This window comes from Drosophila innubila, assembly GCF_004354385.1.
Source record: "Drosophila innubila isolate TH190305 chromosome 3R unlocalized genomic scaffold, UK_Dinn_1.0 2_E_3R, whole genome shotgun sequence".
NCBI lineage: Eukaryota > Metazoa > Arthropoda > Insecta > Diptera > Drosophilidae > Drosophila > Drosophila innubila.
Window position 1 is genome coordinate 468,321 of NW_022995380.1, and position 20,428 is coordinate 488,748.

The 20,428-nt window shown below is 39.8% G+C and overlaps 8 protein-coding genes across 9 annotated transcripts; 4 read left to right on the plus strand and 4 right to left on the minus strand.

Moving 5' to 3' along the window:
- Positions 1–43: 43 nt before the first annotated feature.
- Positions 44–1,561, minus strand: LOC117791856 (zinc finger protein 271). The gene is made up of 2 exons (XM_034631760.1): positions 1,171–1,561; positions 44–1,103 (listed from the first exon to the last, which is right to left on the minus strand). The coding sequence occupies exons 1-2, from the start codon at positions 1,510–1,512 to the stop codon at positions 72–74; spliced, it is 1,374 nt and encodes a 457-aa protein (XP_034487651.1). The 5' UTR covers positions 1,513–1,561; the 3' UTR covers positions 44–71.
- A 429-nt stretch (positions 1,562–1,990) lies between these two features.
- Positions 1,991–2,860, plus strand: LOC117789769 (E3 SUMO-protein ligase NSE2-like). The gene has a single exon (XM_034628902.1). The coding sequence runs from the start codon at positions 2,043–2,045 to the stop codon at positions 2,724–2,726; it is 684 nt and encodes a 227-aa protein (XP_034484793.1). The 5' UTR covers positions 1,991–2,042; the 3' UTR covers positions 2,727–2,860.
- On the minus strand, positions 2,854–4,721 carry LOC117789770 (NF-kappa-B-repressing factor). Its single transcript, XM_034628903.1, has 5 exons — positions 4,112–4,721; positions 3,628–3,974; positions 3,380–3,576; positions 3,154–3,315; positions 2,854–3,096 (listed from the first exon to the last, which is right to left on the minus strand). The coding sequence occupies exons 1-5, from the start codon at positions 4,533–4,535 to the stop codon at positions 2,874–2,876; spliced, it is 1,353 nt and encodes a 450-aa protein (XP_034484794.1). The 5' UTR covers positions 4,536–4,721; the 3' UTR covers positions 2,854–2,873.
- LOC117789768 (surfeit locus protein 4 homolog) lies at positions 4,701–7,831 on the plus strand. The gene is made up of 4 exons (XM_034628901.1): positions 4,701–4,991; positions 6,377–6,640; positions 6,709–7,119; positions 7,186–7,831. The coding sequence occupies exons 1-4, from the start codon at positions 4,941–4,943 to the stop codon at positions 7,270–7,272; spliced, it is 813 nt and encodes a 270-aa protein (XP_034484792.1). The 5' UTR covers positions 4,701–4,940; the 3' UTR covers positions 7,273–7,831.
- Positions 7,832–9,854: 2,023 nt separating this feature from the next.
- LOC117789694 (zinc finger protein 268) lies at positions 9,855–11,037 on the plus strand. The gene is made up of 2 exons (XM_034628785.1): positions 9,855–9,939; positions 9,999–11,037. Exons 1-2 carry the CDS (start codon positions 9,913–9,915, stop codon positions 10,968–10,970), a joined length of 999 nt encoding a protein of 332 aa, XP_034484676.1. The 5' UTR covers positions 9,855–9,912; the 3' UTR covers positions 10,971–11,037.
- On the minus strand, positions 10,963–12,282 carry LOC117789693 (28S ribosomal protein S22, mitochondrial). The gene has a single exon (XM_034628784.1). It carries the CDS (start codon positions 12,207–12,209, stop codon positions 11,019–11,021), a length of 1,191 nt encoding a protein of 396 aa, XP_034484675.1. The 5' UTR covers positions 12,210–12,282; the 3' UTR covers positions 10,963–11,018.
- A 96-nt stretch (positions 12,283–12,378) lies between these two features.
- Positions 12,379–15,369, plus strand: LOC117789692. Of its 2 annotated transcripts, XM_034628782.1 has the most exons (6): positions 12,379–12,847; positions 12,913–13,186; positions 13,248–13,370; positions 13,429–13,590; positions 13,657–14,334; positions 14,365–15,369. In XM_034628782.1, the coding sequence occupies exons 1-6, from the start codon at positions 12,480–12,482 to the stop codon at positions 15,103–15,105; spliced, it is 2,346 nt and encodes a 781-aa protein (XP_034484673.1). In that variant the 5' UTR covers positions 12,379–12,479; the 3' UTR covers positions 15,106–15,369. The 2 variants fall into 2 exon arrangements, with proteins under 2 accessions (XP_034484673.1, XP_034484672.1); XM_034628781.1 differs by having other exon boundaries at positions 13,657–15,369.
- Positions 15,370–16,752, minus strand: LOC117789695 (nucleosome assembly protein 1-like 1). The gene is made up of 6 exons (XM_034628786.1): positions 16,612–16,752; positions 16,398–16,558; positions 16,210–16,333; positions 15,924–16,152; positions 15,780–15,859; positions 15,370–15,713 (listed from the first exon to the last, which is right to left on the minus strand). The coding sequence occupies exons 1-6, from the start codon at positions 16,687–16,689 to the stop codon at positions 15,519–15,521; spliced, it is 867 nt and encodes a 288-aa protein (XP_034484677.1). The 5' UTR covers positions 16,690–16,752; the 3' UTR covers positions 15,370–15,518.
- Positions 16,753–20,428: the final 3,676 nt, after the last annotated feature.

Genomic DNA, 20,428 nt, shown 5'->3' on the forward strand with positions numbered 1-20,428 from the left:
GATCTCTTTATGTGTATATATAGAATTTGACAAAGGTCTGATCAGTTCATAAAGGTCCCATTTGGGCCAAATTAATTAATGTGCTCGTTGTCGTAAGAATTGGCAAGAATGAAATTCTTGCGCCAATGGCGTTCGCTAAAATTGGAGCTGCCATGGACGGGAACACGTTGAAGTTGCGGCTCTGTGTGGCATTGTGGCATCGTCACTTGCTGCACATCTGTCGTGGCAACTGCAAGGTCCATGTCCATGCCGTTGGTCAGCTCATTGGAATACTCCTCATTGTCCAAATCTAATATGATTTTCCGATAGAGTTTAACGTTCTCGTTTTGCATTTTATCGGGCAGCGACGGTGCCACAACTGTTTCCTTTTCCAGCTCAACCTCGGGCTGTGATATGGCCACTTTCACGGGCTCCACATTGCCCACACTCTGGATGACGCTGTTGTAGCGTACAGTTTGCACTGGCTCCGTTGGAGCTGCATTAACCTGAATGATTGACTTTGCACCTATGATCTGCACACCAGATTCGAACTGAACTCCTGGATGCATGGATCGCAGATGCCTCAGCATGTTGTCCCTCCGATTGACGCTGACATCGCACTGAGTGCAGCGGTAACGTTCCGTCGCGGAATGCTGCTTAATGTGCCGAGTAAGTGCGTCCACATCATTGAAAGTCTTGTAGCATTGGGGGCAGGAGTGACGGGCACGTTTGGTGTGACGCTTTTGGTGCAACCTGAGTGTGGACTGGCGTAGAAAGGATTTCTTACACACAGGACAGCTGTATCTGGTGCTGTTCTGATCGTGCTTCAGTCTGTGCTGCTTCAAATTGGCCTTGGTTAGATAGCGGTTTGAGCAGGTATCGCATTTGTAGGGCAAGTTATCACTATCACCACTGTGGATCACTTTGTGTGTGGCTAGCGTCTTTTGGGTGCGGAATAATCTTGGACACTGTTGGCAGGCAAATGCATCGGGCTTATGGATGTGCATGTGACGCTGCAACACGAGCTTTTGCAGGAAGACTTTGTCACAAACATTGCAACTGAAACTCGGATTATTTCCATGGCTGTTCACATGATACTTCAGATGGGAGCGAGAAGCAAAGCGCTGATAAGGCAGTTAAAGAAAGCATTAGATAATAAAAGACTTGGATGTACTTCAATCTACAACTTACGCGATTGCATTGCGTGCAACCGAATTTCTTGAGCGTCTCATTGCCACAGGAGCGATGGTAATACTGCTGGGTGCGACTGCGGAACGACTTGTTGCACACGTTGCAGTAATAGCCCTGGGTCGTGGCAGTTATATGATTACCACTAATGGTGTCAGTCAGCTGCTTCTCGGATTCAGGCTGCAGTAAAACATCAACTGTTGATATTCCACTTGCCACTTTGCACTCCGAACAGTCGGTAACATCTGCCAGCAGACACGAGCGGCATTTACTGTGACCACAAGTGTCTGTCACTAAACGATTCTGTCCAGTTGCTTCGCAGTTGCATCGAGGACACCTGCTCATGTTAAAGGAGGAGCACAGTTTGGATCCTCAAATCAAAACAAAGAGACGCAAGCAATTTGCTTGTTGTACTGTGTGTCAACAATGCCATTCAAACAGATGCGTTTTAAATTTGAGTCACTTCGTTCAGAACAAGTTCAATTGAGCGAGTCATTCAAATCAAAGAGCGAAGTCTTCAGTCACTCATGAACTATATTGTTCATTTATTCAGTTAAAATTATGTGTTCTTATGATTTAAACTTTTTTGCACAGCTACAATAAGTTTAAATGAAAGCTTAAGTTATTTGAAAAGCCCTGAATCGACGGCCGTAATTTTAGATTGATATTGTTAAATAAGCCACTTAACTGGCTACGCAAACTGAACTCAACTTCCCAATACTAGACACCGGCGTTTTGATGTACTGTGAATACTGTCATTCAAACAGATACGTATTTAGCAGTCAGCATTTAACGTAAACAATAAAATACAATTTCTGGGCGGTTAAAACCTCGTTAATTTTATTCCTATTTTAGAAAAAAGACAAGTGTTTGCCATGAATTTTATTAATGATATTGATAATATGAAAAAGTGCATTGTTGAGAACACCGAGTACATGAAATCATTTGAAGGTACTGGAGATACACTTCGAGATGAGCTTAAGAAGTTCAACGATGAAATACTGGAGAAGCGTTTGGCAATGGGCGAAACTCTAATTCGCTTGAAAACCAAACAGAAACGTCTTGATCAAATTCTAGAAATGGCCGGCAATGACAGCGATACCCTGCAACAATTTGAAAAGAAGTATGCCGACTTGAATGCATCTGAAGCACAAAAACGTTCTAATATCAAGCTAACGTCTGAGTACAAAGAGTTTAAAGATGAATTAGTTGGTAATGTGAATGCTTCAACCGCCATCGGATCTAATGGAAACATGGAAGCTGAAATCATGGAAATTGTGGAAACCGGTGACACGGCTTGCTCAATGTATGATCCATGGACCAAGGGACTCATGTTGAATCCCATGCGAAACATCAAGTGTGGTCATCACTACGATCGTGATTCCGTGATGTCTGTCATTAAGAATAACATGAGCGTACGTTGTCCAGTTGTTGGCTGTGCAACTAAAAGCTACATTCAACCGAATCATCTTCAAGCCGATCTGACATTGCAGCAAAAGATCAATGATCATAAAGCCGAACAGGAAGCCTCTTTATCCTCCGAAGACGACGAAGATTAACAAAACAATCGCTGATTATGTTAGCTTATTGAAACAACTTATAAAAATATATTCCTAATGTAATATTATTTTGTTATTCTTAAATCTATCATGTATCTGCAGAAAACTTTAAATATACTAGTATAATAAATTGAGATACTTTAGACTTTACTCCATTATGTTTTCCAAATCTAATGCAGCAACATGACCTGGAAACAGATGCGCCTTTTGCATAGGAACTTGTACGAAATAACGATCGCAGAACTTTGGGTTACGCCTGCTCAGAACTTCATTAAGTATTATTTCATAGCTGACTTTTTTCGTTATCAGCAACCGACGAGAGTCACCTGCACCGTAGCTATTGGAACGTAGACCAAATTTACTAGCAACTCTAAAAAGAAAGGAGTTTAGAATCTGGACTAGAAGTAAAACCAAACTATTTGCTTACTGATGGAAAGCGGCGCGTTCTTCCTTTGAGAAAGTAGGCTCAAACTGCATATCCCGCATATCATCCGAATTAACGTAGTTCTCGATAAGCTTATTATAATCAGCCAAGTTGGCATGCGGATCATTGGAGCCTAAGCCCATGCGATTGTTTTTAAGCAGGTAACTGAAAATCAATCGAGAATTGAGACTTGAAGGAGGCTGCAAAGTTAAGGGTCTTAAACACCTACCCCACGGGCTCCTCGCGTCCTTGTTTTAAGCGACCCAAGCCGCCACCAGACCAGCCCATTAAACGCATCATATGATAGCCTTTGTTGTTTCTATCCAACTTGGGTTCACCCAAATTGTCAGCCGACTGCTTGGTCACATTAATGTTGACACCATGTTTGCTCTTCTCGACTATGATGGTTTCACGGCTTGCATTGAGCTACAAAAACAGAGATGTCGTTCATGTTCCAACTACAAATCACATTCCTACCTTAATGCTATAGCAGTGGGTTTGTAGAAAGAGGATAGCTTGCTTATATGCGGCCAACTTGGCTGCCTTTAGGTTCTCGCCACTGCCCGTTGCAATCACTTGATCGTTCACAAGGATCTCTGCCATTTTGGAGGTGTCATCTACAGGCTGGGCTTCACTTGGTCGTTCTTCGTACTTTGTTTTGCTTGTGGTGCACGAGTTACGCAGACAGCTACGTCCACCAGTGAGATAAATGACAAGATTACCAAAACGTAATCCATCAAAGAGATTTATTGGCTCACCGCCGCCGAAGCACAGCCGGTCTCGGCTGCCGCTGTTTGTATGCACCTGCACCTGCATCTGTATCTGTGGCCTGGTTGCAGCTGCACCTTTGCGCCCTAGTTTGGAATGTTTGGAATAAGCACGGTTTTGTGGTCTCAAGCTCATATATTTACTAGTGTTATAAATCATTTTCTGCCGTCCTATACATATCATTATTTATTATTGTTCCTTCTACCTTTGGCCCGCTGTTCCGCTGCGTCCGAAGCAGAGACAAACGTTCGCTTCAAGCGTAAGGCACGATTCTTCCGGAACTCTTCGGCAATATCTTTGGACATCTCGGCGACCAGCAACATGGTATCTTTGGGATATTTGCAGCCCATGAATTCCATGTTGATAAATGTTTGTGCCAGGCATACTAAGCGCTCCTCATCGAAACGATCTTTATGGGCAAGCATGAAATCACGACGCAGTTCCCAGTGCTCTTCACTTTCATATTCCGTTCGATAGTCCTCCACATCCCAGTCGCTTGAAAATTCACCAGTCACCTCTGTTGACGATTTCTTTGATTTTTTGTGCTTCTTGGTCTGCTCCGAAGTACTCGGCGTGTCGATATCTTCAACTTTTTGTCGCTTAGCTATTGTTGCCATTTTCGTGTGTGTTTAATTTATATATTTGTATATATAAATATTTATTTATTTTTTTCTACAACAAAACGAACCAAGCACGCTTTAATGCACGATTGAATGCCATTAATCGGCATTCACAGGTAAGCGCAACTTATTGCTTATCGATAACAGGCGACCAGTGCTCTCTCTTTGCCAACCTTCTCGTAGTGCCCGTGTTGTGTAGCGCTTCGATATCGCCAGCCGCCCGTGTTGTGTGTGTGTTTTAATTTCCTGGTTTATTCATGATTTTTTGTTAATTTTAATTTAGTGAACACAGTGACGATACAAGTTGTAGGAGTCTTTTGCTAAAACGTGCATGTCTTTAGCTGCAAGTTTCATCGTCGCCTCGTAGAACGCATAAGCAGCGCAGCAGCAGGAACTGCCAACATGAGCATACCCAACGAATACATTGCAAAAACGGAAGATGTGGCTGAACAGGTAATTCTTTTAGGATCATAAACCGTGAAAGTGGCATTCGACCTCACTAAAGGCCAATCAGAGCCACTTGCAAATGGTTATGCACCCATTTATAGCCATTTAAAACGGCCAATAGTTGTAGCACAACTAAAGCAAAAGCAATAGAAAACTGCCAACGTCATCCAAACGCGGCAAAGTTCGAAGCTCAAGTGCAGCGTAATTGGCTGGTACTGACCACCAAATGAGACCTTTAAAGTCTTTACCATTACAGATCAACTTGTCTTAAATTTTGGGTGCCAACTTGTCAAATGCAGCTGTCGGTTCAAAATTCATATCTAATTGGCAATTGTTAAGGGTACGCCATATGCGCTTCTCTATCTGCTAGTATGTGTGTGTGAGTGTATATGAATATGCGAGGCCTATGCAAGTGAAAGTGGTGAGAGTGAGCGGCAACAACAACATCGCCAAGTTCGAGTTCCGTAATAAGTTTTGGGGAATGGAAATTGTTTAATACTAGCTCGCTTTTCAATTTACACGCATACACATCATTTATATGTGAGTGTGTTTGTGTGCCGTGTCAGCGTGTGTGATTTTACATAAGTATTTACATATATTCAAATTATGCCATGAGAGATCGAACCAGACATCAAAACCCGTTACAAATAAAAGAGCGCACAGATAACGAATGGCAACGAAGAGAAGCTGAGAGACACGTCATTCTCCGTCTGCTGTCTTGCCAAATCAACACTGTCTTTCGAAAAAGCCACGCTCTAGTCTATTGTAAATTAGAAACTCTTATCATATTAAAACTGAGTGGATGTCCATCTTATCAAAATTCATACCTTTTACTCTCTTATCACTACACCGACACAAGGGCACTTTACGCATATTTCTACTATCTCCAAACTCCAATTATAACATTAATAGATAGAGCCATTTGTATATTGAGGCAATCTTAAGAACTCAACTGGGGAAACTCCAATGTACATTATTAGTTGTATTATACAACTTGTATATATTATTAATTTCTCCATCAGTTTAAAATATTATAGATTTATCTTGTTTCTGTATACATATATCTGACCGCTCTCTTATAAATATTGATGCGTATAGTTGAGCAGTAGAAACCCGTGATTAAATTGAGAAAAGCTCTGTTTCTCTTGTTATTTGTTTGCTTATCCATATTTTTTTTTTTGGCTTAAAACTCCATTAAAAATATTGATATTATAAATATTATAAATTTATCTTATCTCAGCTTTCTTAAAAATATTGATACTTATAGTATTGCTTAAGTTCGGAAGTCTTGAAAATCAATTAAGAAAGTTCGCTTTTGCTTCGATGCTGATATTGCTAAGACAATAACTAATCTTAAAATCTATTAAAAATTTGCTTTTTCCTTAATGTAGGTTATCAAGCGCGGCAAAAATGTATTGCCAACTGTTGCGCGACTCTGTCTCATTGCCACCTTCTTCGAGGATGGCCTGCGCATGTATTTCCAATGGAACGAGCAGCGCGAATATATGGACATGAGCTGGGGATGTGGCAAGTTTCTGGCAACCGTTTTTGTGCTGACCAATCTGTTTGGACAGCTCGGTGGCTGCGGTATGGTCATGGCTAGATTCAAGGTTGACATTGCTGTCGGTCTGCTCTTCTTCATTGTAGTACTACAGGTAAATCTCATATTATCTAACTTACATTAACACCTTAAGCTTCTTATAAACTCTGTTTAATTTTGTAGACAATAGCCTACTCCATTCTGTGGGACTTCCAGTTCTTGCTACGTAACTTTGCATTGATCGGCGCCCTGCTCCTTGTGCTTGCCGAGGCCAGAATCGAAGGACGCAGTTTATTTGCAGGCGTGCCATCTCTGGGTGATAATAAACCCAAGAATTTCATGCAGTTGGCCGGCCGCATTCTGTTGGCATTCATGTTCATTACGCTAATTCGTTTCGAATTGAGTGTGTGGAATGTTATTCAGGATATTATTGGCTCCACATTGATGGTTCTTGTTGTGCTTGGCTACAAGACAAAGTTGTCTGCGTTAATTTTGGTCGCGTTACTGACTGTTCTCAATCTGTACCATAATGCTTGGTGGACTATTCCGTCGTACAAACCGCTCAGGGATTTCTTGAAATATGACTTTTTCCAGGTAATTCTAAATGACATTTTGTTTTCTCTAACGTTTGATTTTTATTAAACAATGTATGTATTTCAGACCCTATCTGTTATTGGTGGCTTACTCATGATTGTGTCCTTGGGCCCCGGTGGTGTCTCCATGGATGAGCACAAGAAGAAGTGGTAGAACTTCTAGAAATCGCTAAAAACAAAAGAATTGACTTTTATTGCGATTAATTTTTACTGCAAAAGATTTAGTTAGAAATACCATAAAATGGAACAACAGGAGCAAAAGCACAACAACACATAAAATAATTGACTTATTGATAAAAAATAATGAAAGGGACTTCCGCAATATCCAGGCTAATCCATTATGGCCCACCAACAAACATTCGCGCACGTTCAACGACAAACTTCGTATACATATAAGACATTTCGTTTTGTACATAAAACATGGCGATTTAATGCCTCTAATGAGAGACATTAACTGATTTTATATTCATTATCTGTCCACCACCAACATATAATTTTTGCAATTTTTTTATTTGTACTTTTTCGCCCTTCACATAAGTTGTAATATTGTGGTTTGCGTTTGTTGTTTGACAGAAGTTCGATTATGATAACGGTGTATAAAATATGATGAATTGTACCAATTGACGATAATTTGTTTCTTTCGTTTATAAGCAAAAGTGTAATAGAATTTAATTGTAACATTTTAATAAAGAAAAAAACAAGTAAAAAATTTATAACTCAAATTTTATTTTGAAAAAATCGCTCAAAAATTTAAAACTTGAAATTATTGCACTGTGAATATTAATATATACATATATTTTTTATGAACTTTAAAGTAAAATAATCAAATTAATATTAAAAAAAAAAAATTATATATCTAATCTAAAACTAGATAGCTGCAAATTTAAACTTTAAACTGTGTCTGAATGTATTTCAAATATATCCGTAGAACTTTAGTTTCTCTTTATTTTTAACATTAAATTCTAACAGTAATGCTTAATTCTGAAGCGTCCATGATGCTAGCTGTACAGATATCCAGAAGATCCCTTGCGGAACTAGTACTTGCTTCCTACGATACTTTGCACAGTGGGCAGTCTGCTCATTTTGCGTTTCAAAAATCATCTGGTGAACCATTACAGGAATTTTAAAATTTAAAAAGCGTTTGAAGCAGCTTGAAAATAAGATCTGATGAAGGCTGCTTACGTTAAAAACTTATAATCAGTTTTTGCTCTTGCTTCGACTTCGAAAATATCTAAAGTCGATGTTAAAGTCAAAGCAAATATCAAACATGTTTTGAACAGTTTTTAAAAACTTATTATAACTTTTCATATATTTTGCTTTTGTTTTTGCTTCGTCTTTTAAATATTTGCAGTCGAAGTCAAAGTCAAAGCAGAAGATCAAACAGTCGACTGTTGTAATTTGAAACAGTCGACTTTTCTGTGTTAAACAGTCTATTGTTTTCTAATTTTGCTGCTGCTTATAATAAGAAAACAGTCCACAGTTAAAAATACAAAAGTTGACTGTTTTAACTAACAACAGTCGACTGTTTGATTTTCGCTTCGACTTTAACTTCGACTTCAGATTTGTTAGAAGTCTAAACAAAAACAACAGTTTATTTTTAAGTAGTTAGAAACAGTCAAAGCAGAAATAAGTCATAACAAGTCGAATTTTGCTGCTTTAACTGTAGCACTACTTTTTTCATACAGACATTTTTTGTATTTTTTTTTTTTGTTGAACTTGCCTGTATAATGAATCTAACAAAATAAAAACCTCCGCACGAAGTTAAAAGTCTAGTGACGAAAGTCTAGAGGTCCCAAAATTTCTGATATCTAATTTTCTGACGAACCATATTCAATTTGATATCTAAATTATATAAAAATTATAATTATTAATAAAAATAGATCGGGTTAAAAGAATATTGTATTTTTTCGCAATGTGCCAGATTTTTATTTCTAATTATACTAAATAAATGAAAATAATTACAAAAGTCCCCAATGGCGTCATTAGCTGCAATCATTTTAATTTTGTCCCTTCCACTTACACCCCCTTATCTAATTAACCTGGTGAGTTAGCAAAAGTTTTAGTATGCCATTTTCTTAGTTAGGACCTAACCCTTCGATCGGTATTTAACTCGATCTGCTACATCTGAACAGTCGTATCAAATTTTCCATATTAGCTGTATATATTGTTAGTCGCCTTTCGCACCGTTCGTGCTGCTTTCGTCACTAACGCGAACTGCCGTCCGCAGTGATTATAAACTATCTTTCTACTTAATCGCAGTAAGATCGGCTATACAGAACGGCAGTAATGGCAATACAAGCTCCTAAAAGTATGTAACGGGTATTTCGATGGTCGGGGTCTCGGCCATAGCCTTTCCGACTAGTTTTTTCTTTGACGGTCAAAATGCCTACAAGGTTACACTATTGCCCACATTTTGGAAGAAAAAATGTTTCTGGCTGGAAAGCATCGAAAAAGACAAAAATTGAGATGCTAAATGACTAACAAAATATTGCTAAAAAACTAAATAAATGTAAATTGTGTGGCTCTACAGATTGTGATCACAGTGTAACCGCAATTGGCTGAAAAGTAATTTTTGAGTGCTAATACAAAAACAGATGAATATGCATTTGAAGGCGCCACATTTCCGGATTTTTAAATTTTTCTAGCATCGACCTTTGAAAATAGACAGAAATAGCTATAAAATAGCTAAGATAGATTGCGTTTAATGTGAATGGCAAATTCACCGAGTACGAAAAAGAATCTTCGACAAAACAATCGTCTGGCGGAAACTTGAACGATTTGTTGATACAGCAAAATGCACTTGCAGAAAATCCAGGCAAAAGTCATTATTATTCAAAAACAATGTAGACTTTGGTATTAATAATTTTATTTTCGCAACAGATAACACCAATATCTGTGCCAATTTACGAACTGCCTGAATTCTTGTGTGTGGAAACTAAGTGCATTACCCCGAAATTTGCAATGGAAAACAATATTCAAGGGGTTTCAAATATCACCAGAAGTCTGGCGAATAAGCTACAGGATGATAAAAGTGAAATAGACAATAGTAAACCAACCACACAGCTGGCTCAATCCGCAAAAATCGAACCAGAAAAGAATCCCTGCCGTGAAAGATCGGTGCAAGTGAATCTGAACCCAACAGTTGACGTGGAAGTGCAATGTCAAAGGGACTCGTCCGATGAATGGGAACTTGCAAATGATTTATTAGCCAAGTCGACAGAAACCAATGAGAGCGAAGAGAGAGAAAACGAAGGCAAATTTCTTGAGTATGCTAGCCAACATACGGAAATGTTTCCCAATGGAATGCTGGAGTGTTTGGTGTGTGGCGAGATCGCCAACTCCTTGCAGGAGCAGCACAGCCATATGACAGTGCACTTTGGACCGCAAGCACTTTGTTCAGGCTGTGGAAAGATGGTCGAGAGTCAAAGTTTAATAGGTCAGCACAATTATAGTTGCCTGGCTCGTGTCAACGCCAAGTCAAGACCAATTATAAACATGCAATGTCCACATCTGCACTGCAGTGTGACGGCCAATTCAAAGCGAGAGCTTACTAGACACTTAAGCAAACACCTGGGCATTAATTCGTATTATTGCCTGCAGTGTCGCAAGAGTTTCAGCTCAGTTACACAGTTCCTGGTACATCGCCTGAGGGAAGCTGCCTGTTCCAAGGCGAAGCACATTTACCTGGCCAAGAACATCTCACAATGGCGTAAGAAATCGAATCCAAAACGTTGCACTGTTTGCCTCAAACAATTTAGTAGCACACGGAATTGTGTGTGGCACAAGAGACGTTGCATCTTGGCCAATTACAGGCGCTTGAAGAAGCTACTGAAACCACTATGTAAATTCTAATTTTAATTCGTGTTTATTTATGTGAATAATAACAATAAAAATGATCGTTTATGACGCCTGCACACCATGTGCCTTCTTTAATCCTTGGTAAAGCTGTAGCTTCTCTAGGTTGAGCTCCTTTAGTGTTTGAACCGCCAACTCCAGTTGCACCTTCTTCAGCGCATGTTCACTGCCAATGTATTGCTCAATGAACTTTAAGCTAATCTCATCGGCAGCGAAATCCTGCTCACTTTTACCAATCGCTGTTTGTATTTCATCCTGGATGCCCTTCTCATTCGGTTTCCTGAGGTAGCTGCGCAGTTCAGCGAGTGCTTTCTGGTCTGGAGCCGGCTGCAATGCATTCAATTCATTGAGCGTCTGTTTGTAATCCACCGGCACTTTGTGCAACTTGTAGCTCAACGCAATCAGCTCGACAGCATTACTCAGATAATCCCGGCGTATCATATCATATAGGAGATCGTCAATGCAACGATGCCAGGCATAGAAAAAGGCCATGGGTCCAAAGTGACGAGTAGATCGCAACAAGTCAAACTGCTTTGTTTCATTCAAGTGCTCAAATACCTTGGCTGAAATGTTGTGAAACTCCGACTCGTAGGGTTCATATTGGACTGTGAGACGATCCAGCACAAATTCGTATTTGTTATCATCTAGACACCTTTGGAATAGTTGCTCGTCGCTGAACATGCGCGGCGTATAGGATTTGCGACCGTCGAGCGGGAAATATAGCTGGTTCATCCGCTTCGTGATGTCCAGCGATGCGTAAGCCAAGGTGCCGTCCACATCGCGAACAACCACTTTTCGCTGCGAGTGCTGTAGACCAAATGTGATGTCCGTAAAGACATATTTGGTTGTGGCAAAGTCTTTCAAAGCCGGATCCTTCGATATGATGCGTTCAGTGTCTTGCTTGACTTGAACGACGGGCGGCATTTGCAGTAATTTCTTGGCTTTCTCAATAGTATGATCAAACTCTCTTTCCAGCTGAGCGGTGGTCATAAACTTGGTCTCCGTACTGTTGTCAGCCACTGTACGCTTTCGGAACACTTTATCCAGCTGCAGTTGCGTCATGGACTGAAGCAGCCGCTGTGTTTCGGCATCTGTGAACAACGGCTGGGGATCTTTCTCATATTGTAGGGTTGAATTCTTTAGAGCCGTATCCGAAAGTTGGCGTCGCTGCTGCTCCACACCTAGCTGAAGCCGTTGCAAAGCATTCAGTTTGCGGATATGCCTTAATAAAGACATTTTAATTCAATAATAATAATTCCGCAAAACAGCGAACACACACGAGACAAGAACAGTGCTGTGAAGTTGCACAGCTATCGCACCTCTGCAGCACTGAAACTATCGATAGGCCAACAGGTTTAATCGTCTTCAATGGAATTATCTATCAGCTGTTTGCGCGTCCCTGGGAATAGCAAATGAAGAAGAATTTGGACAGGTTTGACGTGCTGTTTTCATTTTCGGCAAATAGTTGAGTTTTAAAATATATAGGGCTTGAAAGGAGATACAAATATGCATAGTGTACACAACGCTTCTGTTGCTGCGCAAAAGCGACGCTTATCGGAAAGCGAATGTAAGCAAGCGGACGTGCCCCAGCCCGTGCAGGAGACGCTGGAATCGAAACAATGCAAAACAGATTATCAGCAGGAGCTGGAGCAGGAGCAGGTTGTTGTTGTGCAAAAGAGACGCTTCTCGCAAAGCGAATTGAAGCCGGCGGACCTGGCCCAGCCCGTGCAGGAGCAGCCAGAGCCGAAACAACGCAAAACAGAGCATCAGCAGGTGCTGAAGTCGCATGACCACAATCTGCTTAGCTTCTGCAATGAGTTGCTATTCGAGATATTTAAGTATCTGGACTCTTCATCCATAATGGCGATGATGCTGTAAGAAATCAACACAGTCCACACCAATAGTATTTACTATTTGGGTATTTTCTTTGTATTGGTAGTGTTTCACCCCGTTTTGAAAGTTTGCTCCTGGACCATCGTTTCTGGCATAATATCGATACGAGCAAGGCGCCGCTGCCGTTTGGCATATTGGAGGAGATACTCGGACGTGCCACAGAAAAGACGCACACAATCAAAATATGCGGTCCACCTTCCTCTCAGCATGTTTCCGGCGAGTTCAAGCAATTTACATGCACCCTCACATCTATATTTCCGAAGGTGTCCACACAATTGCGAGTTTTGGAGCTACAGGGTGTTAGCTTGGATTTCGAATATGTAAGAAACTATACGTTATATTTATCAAGTAATTTGCAATTATAAAATTTCTTTAATTTAGATACACATATCGGAATTCCCAGCATCATTAAAGCGCTTAACTCTAAAGGATTGTAGTGTTAAAGTTGGAGATCATGTCAAGAGTATATTTCACACGATAGAGAAGCAATTGATTAACCTGGAGGTGACTAATTTGCTAATTTGAATTTCAACTGAAGTCTAAATAATTTTTACTCATTTAGGATTTGAGCATTGAAGATAACAGTTGGTTTGAACCCTACTACATTATGGCACTCTCGAAATTGCCCTCCTTGCGTCGGCTAAGTCTAAAGGGCTGTCAGAGTTTGTGCAAATTTGTACCTTATGGAAGCATGGCTGCCCGATTTGGGTTTCAAAAACTAGAGGTTTGTTAAAATATACTGCTAACTTAATGATTACCGCGTTTACCTCTCACATATATCATTCAATAGGTGCTTGACCTGCGTTTAACTCCTATCAACAATGCAGATCTTCAGTGCTTCAGTGCTATTGAAACTCTTAGGGAACTACTACTGGAATCTCCACCCAATCTACCACAGGAGGCGACATTGCCAGCGAAGACTTTTAATGGTACTGGCAATGAGGAACCTAATCCCACCCAGCCAGATCATCATAAAATACTTAGTGATGACGAGCCTTCAACATCGCGAGCCGCCATGGAACATTTGCGCGCCTGTAAAATTGCGCAGGGTAATGAAACCACAACAGATTCTCAAAAGCCACAAAGCGATACATTTACTTCGGACAATTGCAATGAGAGAAAGGATGGCAATGATATGAAGCGTTCATCCTCATCAGCAAGACTGCTGATGAGACGCGGTTCATCAGAGTCCGACGATGAGGATACATCGTCGACATCAGCGTCTTCCTCCGACAAATCTGATAATCCTTCATCACATAGCAATGGGATAAGCACTGCTGCCGGTGCATCAGTTCAGTCTCAGCTTGTTCTTATAGCACTACCAAGTGTTGCTCGTGATCGATCGCCACCGCCAGCACAGAACGCCGAGAACGCTGAGAATCCTGAGCCCGCTGCAGCAGCTGGAGCAGCCACTCCTCGCGCCTACATTTATGTACAGAATGGTGCACCTCCCGAAAGTCCACGACCACGTGCAATGGCTTCCATTTTGGAACAAGTGGCGGATCCGCTAATCACATTACACGGAAATTGTCCGGCTTACAGTCGGTTTCTTCCACGTCGTGATCAGGTGATCTACATGAATCCACAGGCCATGGCAGAGCCAATGCTCGTCATGCATCCACGTCGCCACCGAGCACAGGCTCGAGGCAACTTCGAGCAGGTTGTTCAACATCCAATGTTTTGGAACATGCTGGACCCCCTTGACAGGGAATATGCCCGTCGTCGCAGCAGTCGTCCACACTCGAGTTCACTGCCGACGCATTACTTCGTTTCAGATCGAGCTATCTACAGTTTCGGTCGGCCTACTAATCCTGTTCAGGCCGACGTCGTTTGGATACGCAACTCACCTCGGTGCGCCAACAATCGGCTTGAACGCATCTCGCTACGAAACTATCCATACATCACAAACTATACGCTGGAGCATTTGGTTCAGTGTTCACCGAATCTAAGATACATTGATGTGAGTGGAACGAGCATCACGATGTTGGGCTTACGTATCTTTATTAAGTTGAAGCCACACTGTGAAGTGATTGCCACGCATTTAACAACGAGTGAGCAGCAGCCAGAGACTGAAGAACTTGTTAAATCCGAGCAAGAAACGGAACAAGATCCAAGCGAGAATTGCAGCATTGACAATGATGAGAAGCAGCATCAGCAGCAGCAGCAACAACCACAACAACAACAACAACAACAACAACAGCCACCTTCTCAGTCTTCTCAGCAACCTGACGAGCAGTAGAATTTTTACCCCATGCACGGTACCCTTCCTGAAATTCTTTAAATATCCCTCGCTTGATTAACCATTCTATTTTACAATGGCGTAGACAAGTTAACGAGCCCGTCATATTGGAGCTGTGTTGGCCCCTTTCTGTCTACATGTCAAGGCTTGTAGCACAGAGTTATTTAGTATTATGTTTGGAACAATGTACTATATGTCTGCTTAATGGAATGTATAAAACTACTTGTTAAGCATTAAACGATAAACCTTTTTTGGAATTGAAAATTGGATGAAATGTTTATTTGGTAGCCGTTGTGTGAGTTGAATAAACAATTGTTCAATTTCGTTTTCCACTTAAATGCAATTAGAACTTGAAAATGTGTCGAAAACTCAGATGACTTGTATTATTTCTCATATGCTATGTGTATTTTGGGTTACTTGTCGTTTTCATTGGTCGAGGACTCCTCCTCGCCCCCCTCTACATCCGATTCGTCATCGCTTTCGGACTCTGTATCTGAACCATCTGTGCTCTGGCAATCTGCTATTTCTCCAGTAAAGAAGATGACGGCCTTTGGAATAACGCGTTCTTTTAGATAAAAGCCCAGCTCAAAGTCATTCTGTAGTATAGCCTGTCGAATAGAAAGAACAAGTTATTAAAATCTTGATAGCTGTAATACAGTTCTAGCTAGTTTAACATTAATATCACTAAAGTTGGGATCCTCCGGATCGTCAGGTAGAGCGGGAGGCGAAAAGAAATCAAAAAATGATGGTTGATCTAAATAAGAAAAATAAATGCAAAATGCAACTTGGAATTTCTTAGAAAGTTAGACCAAACAGACCCTTCTTATCGCGATTCAATGACTGCTTCCAATCAATGTGACAACCCTCACATTTGACTATCTCGGCGCCATCGTAGGCCAACGGATCATCAACATCAGGGACACAGTTCAATATGTAGGTCTTGGTTAGAACGCGATTCTTGAAATAATCATTCTTATCAAATGTAAACTCGATCACAAACTTGACAATGTCATCATTGTAATGCTTGGTGCGTATATCACAAAGGTGCTAAAAAAGTCATTTATAAGAAAGCGTTCTCTCCGAATAATTCACTCACATACTCACCGACAGTATTCTCTCATCCTCTTTGCCAATGAATTCAGTATAGGAGGCTTTAAGGACCTTCAGCCAAAAGGTGGACACATTCTCATTGTGCGTGGAGTCACCATGATTTTGTTTCTTGAAATCACTGTGGATGAGAATTGTAAATCGAAATTTATATGGTTATTCAATAAATTTAACTCTCCGCTTACTCGAGAATCTTCTTGCGTTTCTCAAAAATCTCATTGTGCTTTTGTTCGTATATCTTTTCCATATTGTAAATTTCGCGCTGCATTTTTACATCCAAATTAATGGTCTCTAAATAAAGTTGCTTCAGCTCCCCTATAATTTTCTTCTCATCCTCTGTAAAGTCCTGCAGAGAAATCGACTATATAGAGAAACTACAAATATCCACGACATACTCACATTTTTATCAGATTTTGTGATTGGATGGGGCAGGCCAATCTTTAGTTTAGTGGCGTTAGGAGAGCGCAAAGATTCCATTGGGTGCTCTATTATGTTTAACTAATTATTCAAAAATGATTATTTAAATTTTCTTAATTCTCCAAATTTTTAAAATATTTTAGATTTGACGGATATGTACTTTGAGCTTCTGTAGCACAAATGATTTAACATGTATTTGTAAAGGCGATATGTAAAATGAACATCAAAATCATCGCTCACTTGGGACATTCCGTTTTGTATAGACTCTTTTCTCAAAACATCAATTTTCATAAAACATTGAAATAATTTTTTTTTTTTAATTTGTTTTTATTAAAAATTGTGTAAATAGAATGAAAGCATGTCTGCTTTAAAGTTAATTTAGACTTTACAGCCCAGAAACCACAGAGCTATTTAGTCTGCTTAGTTTTGATTAAGTTATAATCAAAAAATATCCAAGAAGTGAAAGGATTTCGAATCACAAATGCGATCTAAGGAAAACCATATCGAATGATTACGTAAACTTACTATAAATTTTTGATTCTTAACCAAAACGGTCACAGCATATTTAAAAAAACTTTCTTCAGTCGGGCTCGCGCCTATAGTCTCGTTTTGGGTCGGGACGGTGTCGTGCCTAGCAATCAAGAAAATCACAGTCTGTTCGCTTGTGGAATACTTTTAAGATTTTGCACGCTACGTTCGTAGTTTAACTATTTGAATTTGCATTATATTGCAAATTTTTAACTGCATATCCTCGTTATTGGGTAACTATTACGAGAAAATTTATTATTTTATCTTGAAGAAAACTTTATAAATTTCAATACAATTTAAATGACCGACTAAAACTAAGAATGAGTTGAACTAATCAATTTAAAGTTTATTATTATAAAAGGAAAATTCGTAATTTATTTCAAATAATTGAGTGGCACTATGGAACTATATAAAGACTATTATAAATTAAGCAGTAGAATTTCAAGATTCAAATTTGCATTTGCCTTTTATAAGTTTACTTATTAGCATTATCGATGATTGCAGTCATTAAGTGACCCCTTTTACATTCTGTTTATTTACATAAATTGCATTCTAAGAGCTATTTTAGCGTTCATTAAAATGCTGGACATGTCTATTCACAATTTAACGCACATTTAATTTTTGGTTTTTTAAACTTTTCATTTGGCATGCAATTAAGTTCGGAACTGCTTACCGTTCCCCCTCTTTACACTGGTTATAAGGCAACGTCTTTCTCTTGGCTAAAAATTCATGCGGTTTTCTTGTATGCAAATCACGTGCTGTTGTTCAAGGGTTCTGCTGGTGCCCATTTTAAAAGAGCTTGTTAAATGAGCCGAGCAGTACAAGTTGCCGGCTACCAGTTGCCAGTTGCCTCATGAAGCAAGTTTAATAATGTGACAGGCTTAGCGCCATATGTCAGGGGCAGAAAAGTTTTGGAAGCGCCACGCCGTTCGTTGTCGCGAATACAACAAACATTTCAAAATGAAATTATGAGTGGGCAGCACAGTGGACACAAAAAGTGTAAACAAATTTGGCCAAGCGGAAACCTAGACAAGCACACACTCACACACTCACACACACACACACACACAAACAGCAAAAGTGTTTGCTAACAAATACATATGAAATTACATGTACGCATGTCCTGGGCCTGGGCGCGGTCTGCTGAGTGTCCAGTGTACTATGGGTAGTTTTGCCATTTTTTTTGAGTTAATTAGTAACTTGAGATCGAGTAAAGTTGGGAATATAACATCAATACGCAAATGGACTTTATTCTGGATTATCAAGCTATAAGCACAAGACTTGCAGGTATGGTGTGCTATTATACTACTAGCTTTTCAGTAAAATTATGATCCAAACCGGACAACTATATCGTATAGAAATAATATAAATTATCGGTTGAAGACCACTTTTTTGTGAATACCTTATTATTTTTTAACATTTTCAGGCCAAACTTATGGCGTTTTAGTCAACGTCGGACGTTGTAAAAACTAAAAAAAAATTGTTTACTTTTATATTAAAAAATTCGTGTAATAGTCTTAAAATAAATGCAGACAATTATTGTGTTAAATTAGCTCAAAAAGCATGTCCACTCTTGCTTCTTACCTTCGGAAAGTTTCATGGGAAAATAAACTCTGTATTTTGAAATCTGAGGTTACTTGCTAAAAAGTTAGTCTTAAAAAAAAGTACGAAACTTTCGCCGAATATTATTACACGCATATAACAAGAACCAATTTGTCTACAATACATCATAAATATTATGGTGGTCATATGTGGACATATTTTATTATTTCCATATAAAGTTGAGATTTAATTTCAATATTTATCGAGTGAGAGGGGGCCATTTTGTATACAGTTACGAGGAAAATACGCCCAAATTATACAATCCAAGCTCTTAAACACATAGTACAAACCTTTCTAAATAGATTGCAAAGCAAAGCTCTTCGAATTACTGACAAAATATAATAGTTTTCTATATTTAAAGTTTGACGAAAAATCTTACAATTCTGACAGCATTTGCTTTTCAATTGCATAACCTGTTTTAGCACTGTTAGACCTTAACAGTGGCAAGCTCTGTTAATATTTCTGGTATGTAACAATACAGTTTGGACTTTCCAAAATTTAATTTATTCCGAAAAATCGGAAAAATTCCCCATAGTGCAGTGCTCAGTGCCCAACATGAGCCGCGTGTCCACTGAGTACAGTGTACATTGCACAGTGGGTTGCGGGCAGTGCTTGGCGTCACATTTGATATTATTAAATTTTTTCTAAATACCTTGGGGAAATTAAAAAAGAAATCATAAAGTAAATAGAAGGATGTAATAGTCATTGCATATATACGGCTGACAGACAGCATGAAGATGAATGATGACTCTTTCTGCCTACAGCCAATTGGATGCTCTAAGCTCGGCTTTTAAAGCTGCGCCAATGTCTTGGGCAGTTTTGGGCCATTTTCAATTAACATTTCGGCTACTCAATTAGCAGGTGCAACAATTTCTGCTACATAAGTAATATGGTAACGGCGATGACGTCGTCAACGCCAGCAGCGCGTCAACATAGTTTGAATTTAATTAAAATCAAAATTAGTAAAACTCAACCCCATCCCAGAGACAGAGACAGAGACGGAGACGCAGACAGACCCATTGCCAGACTTAGATGCAGAGCAACAGTTACTTGGCAGGGATTAGAGCTATGCTCCGGCAAAAGTGCATGTCTGCAGAAAATCGAATCAGCAGCTCAACCTGGCCAGGGCTAAGTTGAACTCAAGGGGAATGGAGATGGAGATTAGGGTGCGGGAACGTTAGCGTTAAAGGTAGACAGCAGCATTTCTATGCCAAAAATGTACAACAAAAGCATAAGACGAAGTGCAGCATTTGATGATGAAACGACGTGTTAATTAAGGTCATAATAATTCAACCTAAATTGAAAACTTGCCCGGCCATGCTTGTCAGCTCCGGAGAGAGCCACCGGCTTCCATGTACCATGCACCATGTACCAGCTAGGAGCCATCAGCCATCAGCCAGTAGCTACTGAATTTTGCTGTATAGTTCCCCAGCTTTCTGCTAAGCTGATTGCAACAAATTATTTTGCACCTTGACTGAACTTTCCTTACGCTGCAGACAACGTTGGCGTTGATAAACGAATTTTGTTAGTTTACTTTGCTTATTTTAATGCTAAGGATGCAATGCATTGCTCCACACTGTGGTGGGGATACTCTACCATCATCAGCCATCTTCTCTTGTCCTGTCGTCCAGAATCTGTCTTGGTCATTGTTGCTTTGGGTTTTGCATAC

Excerpts from the sequence above, each read along its gene's own strand:
- LOC117791856 (XM_034631760.1), bottom strand. The coding sequence starts at position 1,512 with ATGAGCAGGTGTCCTCGATGCAACTGCGAAGCAACTGGACAGAATCGT. Across the intron at positions 1,104-1,170 it reads GTTGCACGCAATGCAATCGC|CGCTTTGCTTCTCGCTCCCA; the intron begins GTAAGTTGTAGA and ends CTGCCTTATCAG.
- LOC117789769 (XM_034628902.1), top strand. The coding sequence starts at position 2,043 with ATGAATTTTATTAATGATATTGATAATATGAAAAAGTGCATTGTTGAG.
- LOC117789770 (XM_034628903.1), bottom strand. The coding sequence starts at position 4,535 with ATGGCAACAATAGCTAAGCGACAAAAAGTTGAAGATATCGACACGCCG. Across the intron at positions 3,975-4,111 it reads GGCCAAAGGTAGAAGGAACA|AGATACAGATGCAGGTGCAG; the intron begins ATAATAAATAAT and ends CAACCAGGCCAC. Across the intron at positions 3,577-3,627 it reads CCCACTGCTATAGCATTAAG|CTCAATGCAAGCCGTGAAAC; the intron begins GTAGGAATGTGA and ends CTGTTTTTGTAG.
- LOC117789768 (XM_034628901.1), top strand. The coding sequence starts at position 4,941 with ATGAGCATACCCAACGAATACATTGCAAAAACGGAAGATGTGGCTGAA. Across the intron at positions 6,641-6,708 it reads TCTTCATTGTAGTACTACAG|ACAATAGCCTACTCCATTCT; the intron begins GTAAATCTCATA and ends TTAATTTTGTAG. Across the intron at positions 7,120-7,185 it reads TGAAATATGACTTTTTCCAG|ACCCTATCTGTTATTGGTGG; the intron begins GTAATTCTAAAT and ends TATGTATTTCAG.
- LOC117789694 (XM_034628785.1), top strand. The coding sequence starts at position 9,913 with ATGCACTTGCAGAAAATCCAGGCAAAA. Across the intron at positions 9,940-9,998 it reads TGCAGAAAATCCAGGCAAAA|ATAACACCAATATCTGTGCC; the intron begins GTCATTATTATT and ends TTTTCGCAACAG.
- LOC117789693 (XM_034628784.1), bottom strand. The coding sequence starts at position 12,209 with ATGTCTTTATTAAGGCATATCCGCAAACTGAATGCTTTGCAACGGCTT.
- LOC117789692 (XM_034628781.1), top strand. The coding sequence starts at position 12,480 with ATGCATAGTGTACACAACGCTTCTGTTGCTGCGCAAAAGCGACGCTTA. Across the intron at positions 13,371-13,428 it reads AGCAATTGATTAACCTGGAG|GATTTGAGCATTGAAGATAA; the intron begins GTGACTAATTTG and ends TTACTCATTTAG. Across the intron at positions 13,591-13,656 it reads TTGGGTTTCAAAAACTAGAG|GTGCTTGACCTGCGTTTAAC; the intron begins GTTTGTTAAAAT and ends ATCATTCAATAG.
- LOC117789695 (XM_034628786.1), bottom strand. The coding sequence starts at position 16,689 with ATGGAATCTTTGCGCTCTCCTAACGCCACTAAACTAAAGATTGGCCTG. Across the intron at positions 16,334-16,397 it reads AAACGCAAGAAGATTCTCGA|TGATTTCAAGAAACAAAATC; the intron begins GTAAGCGGAGAG and ends TCTCATCCACAG. Across the intron at positions 15,714-15,779 it reads CCAACTTTAGTGATATTAAT|GCTATACTACAGAATGACTT; the intron begins GTTAAACTAGCT and ends TCTATTCGACAG.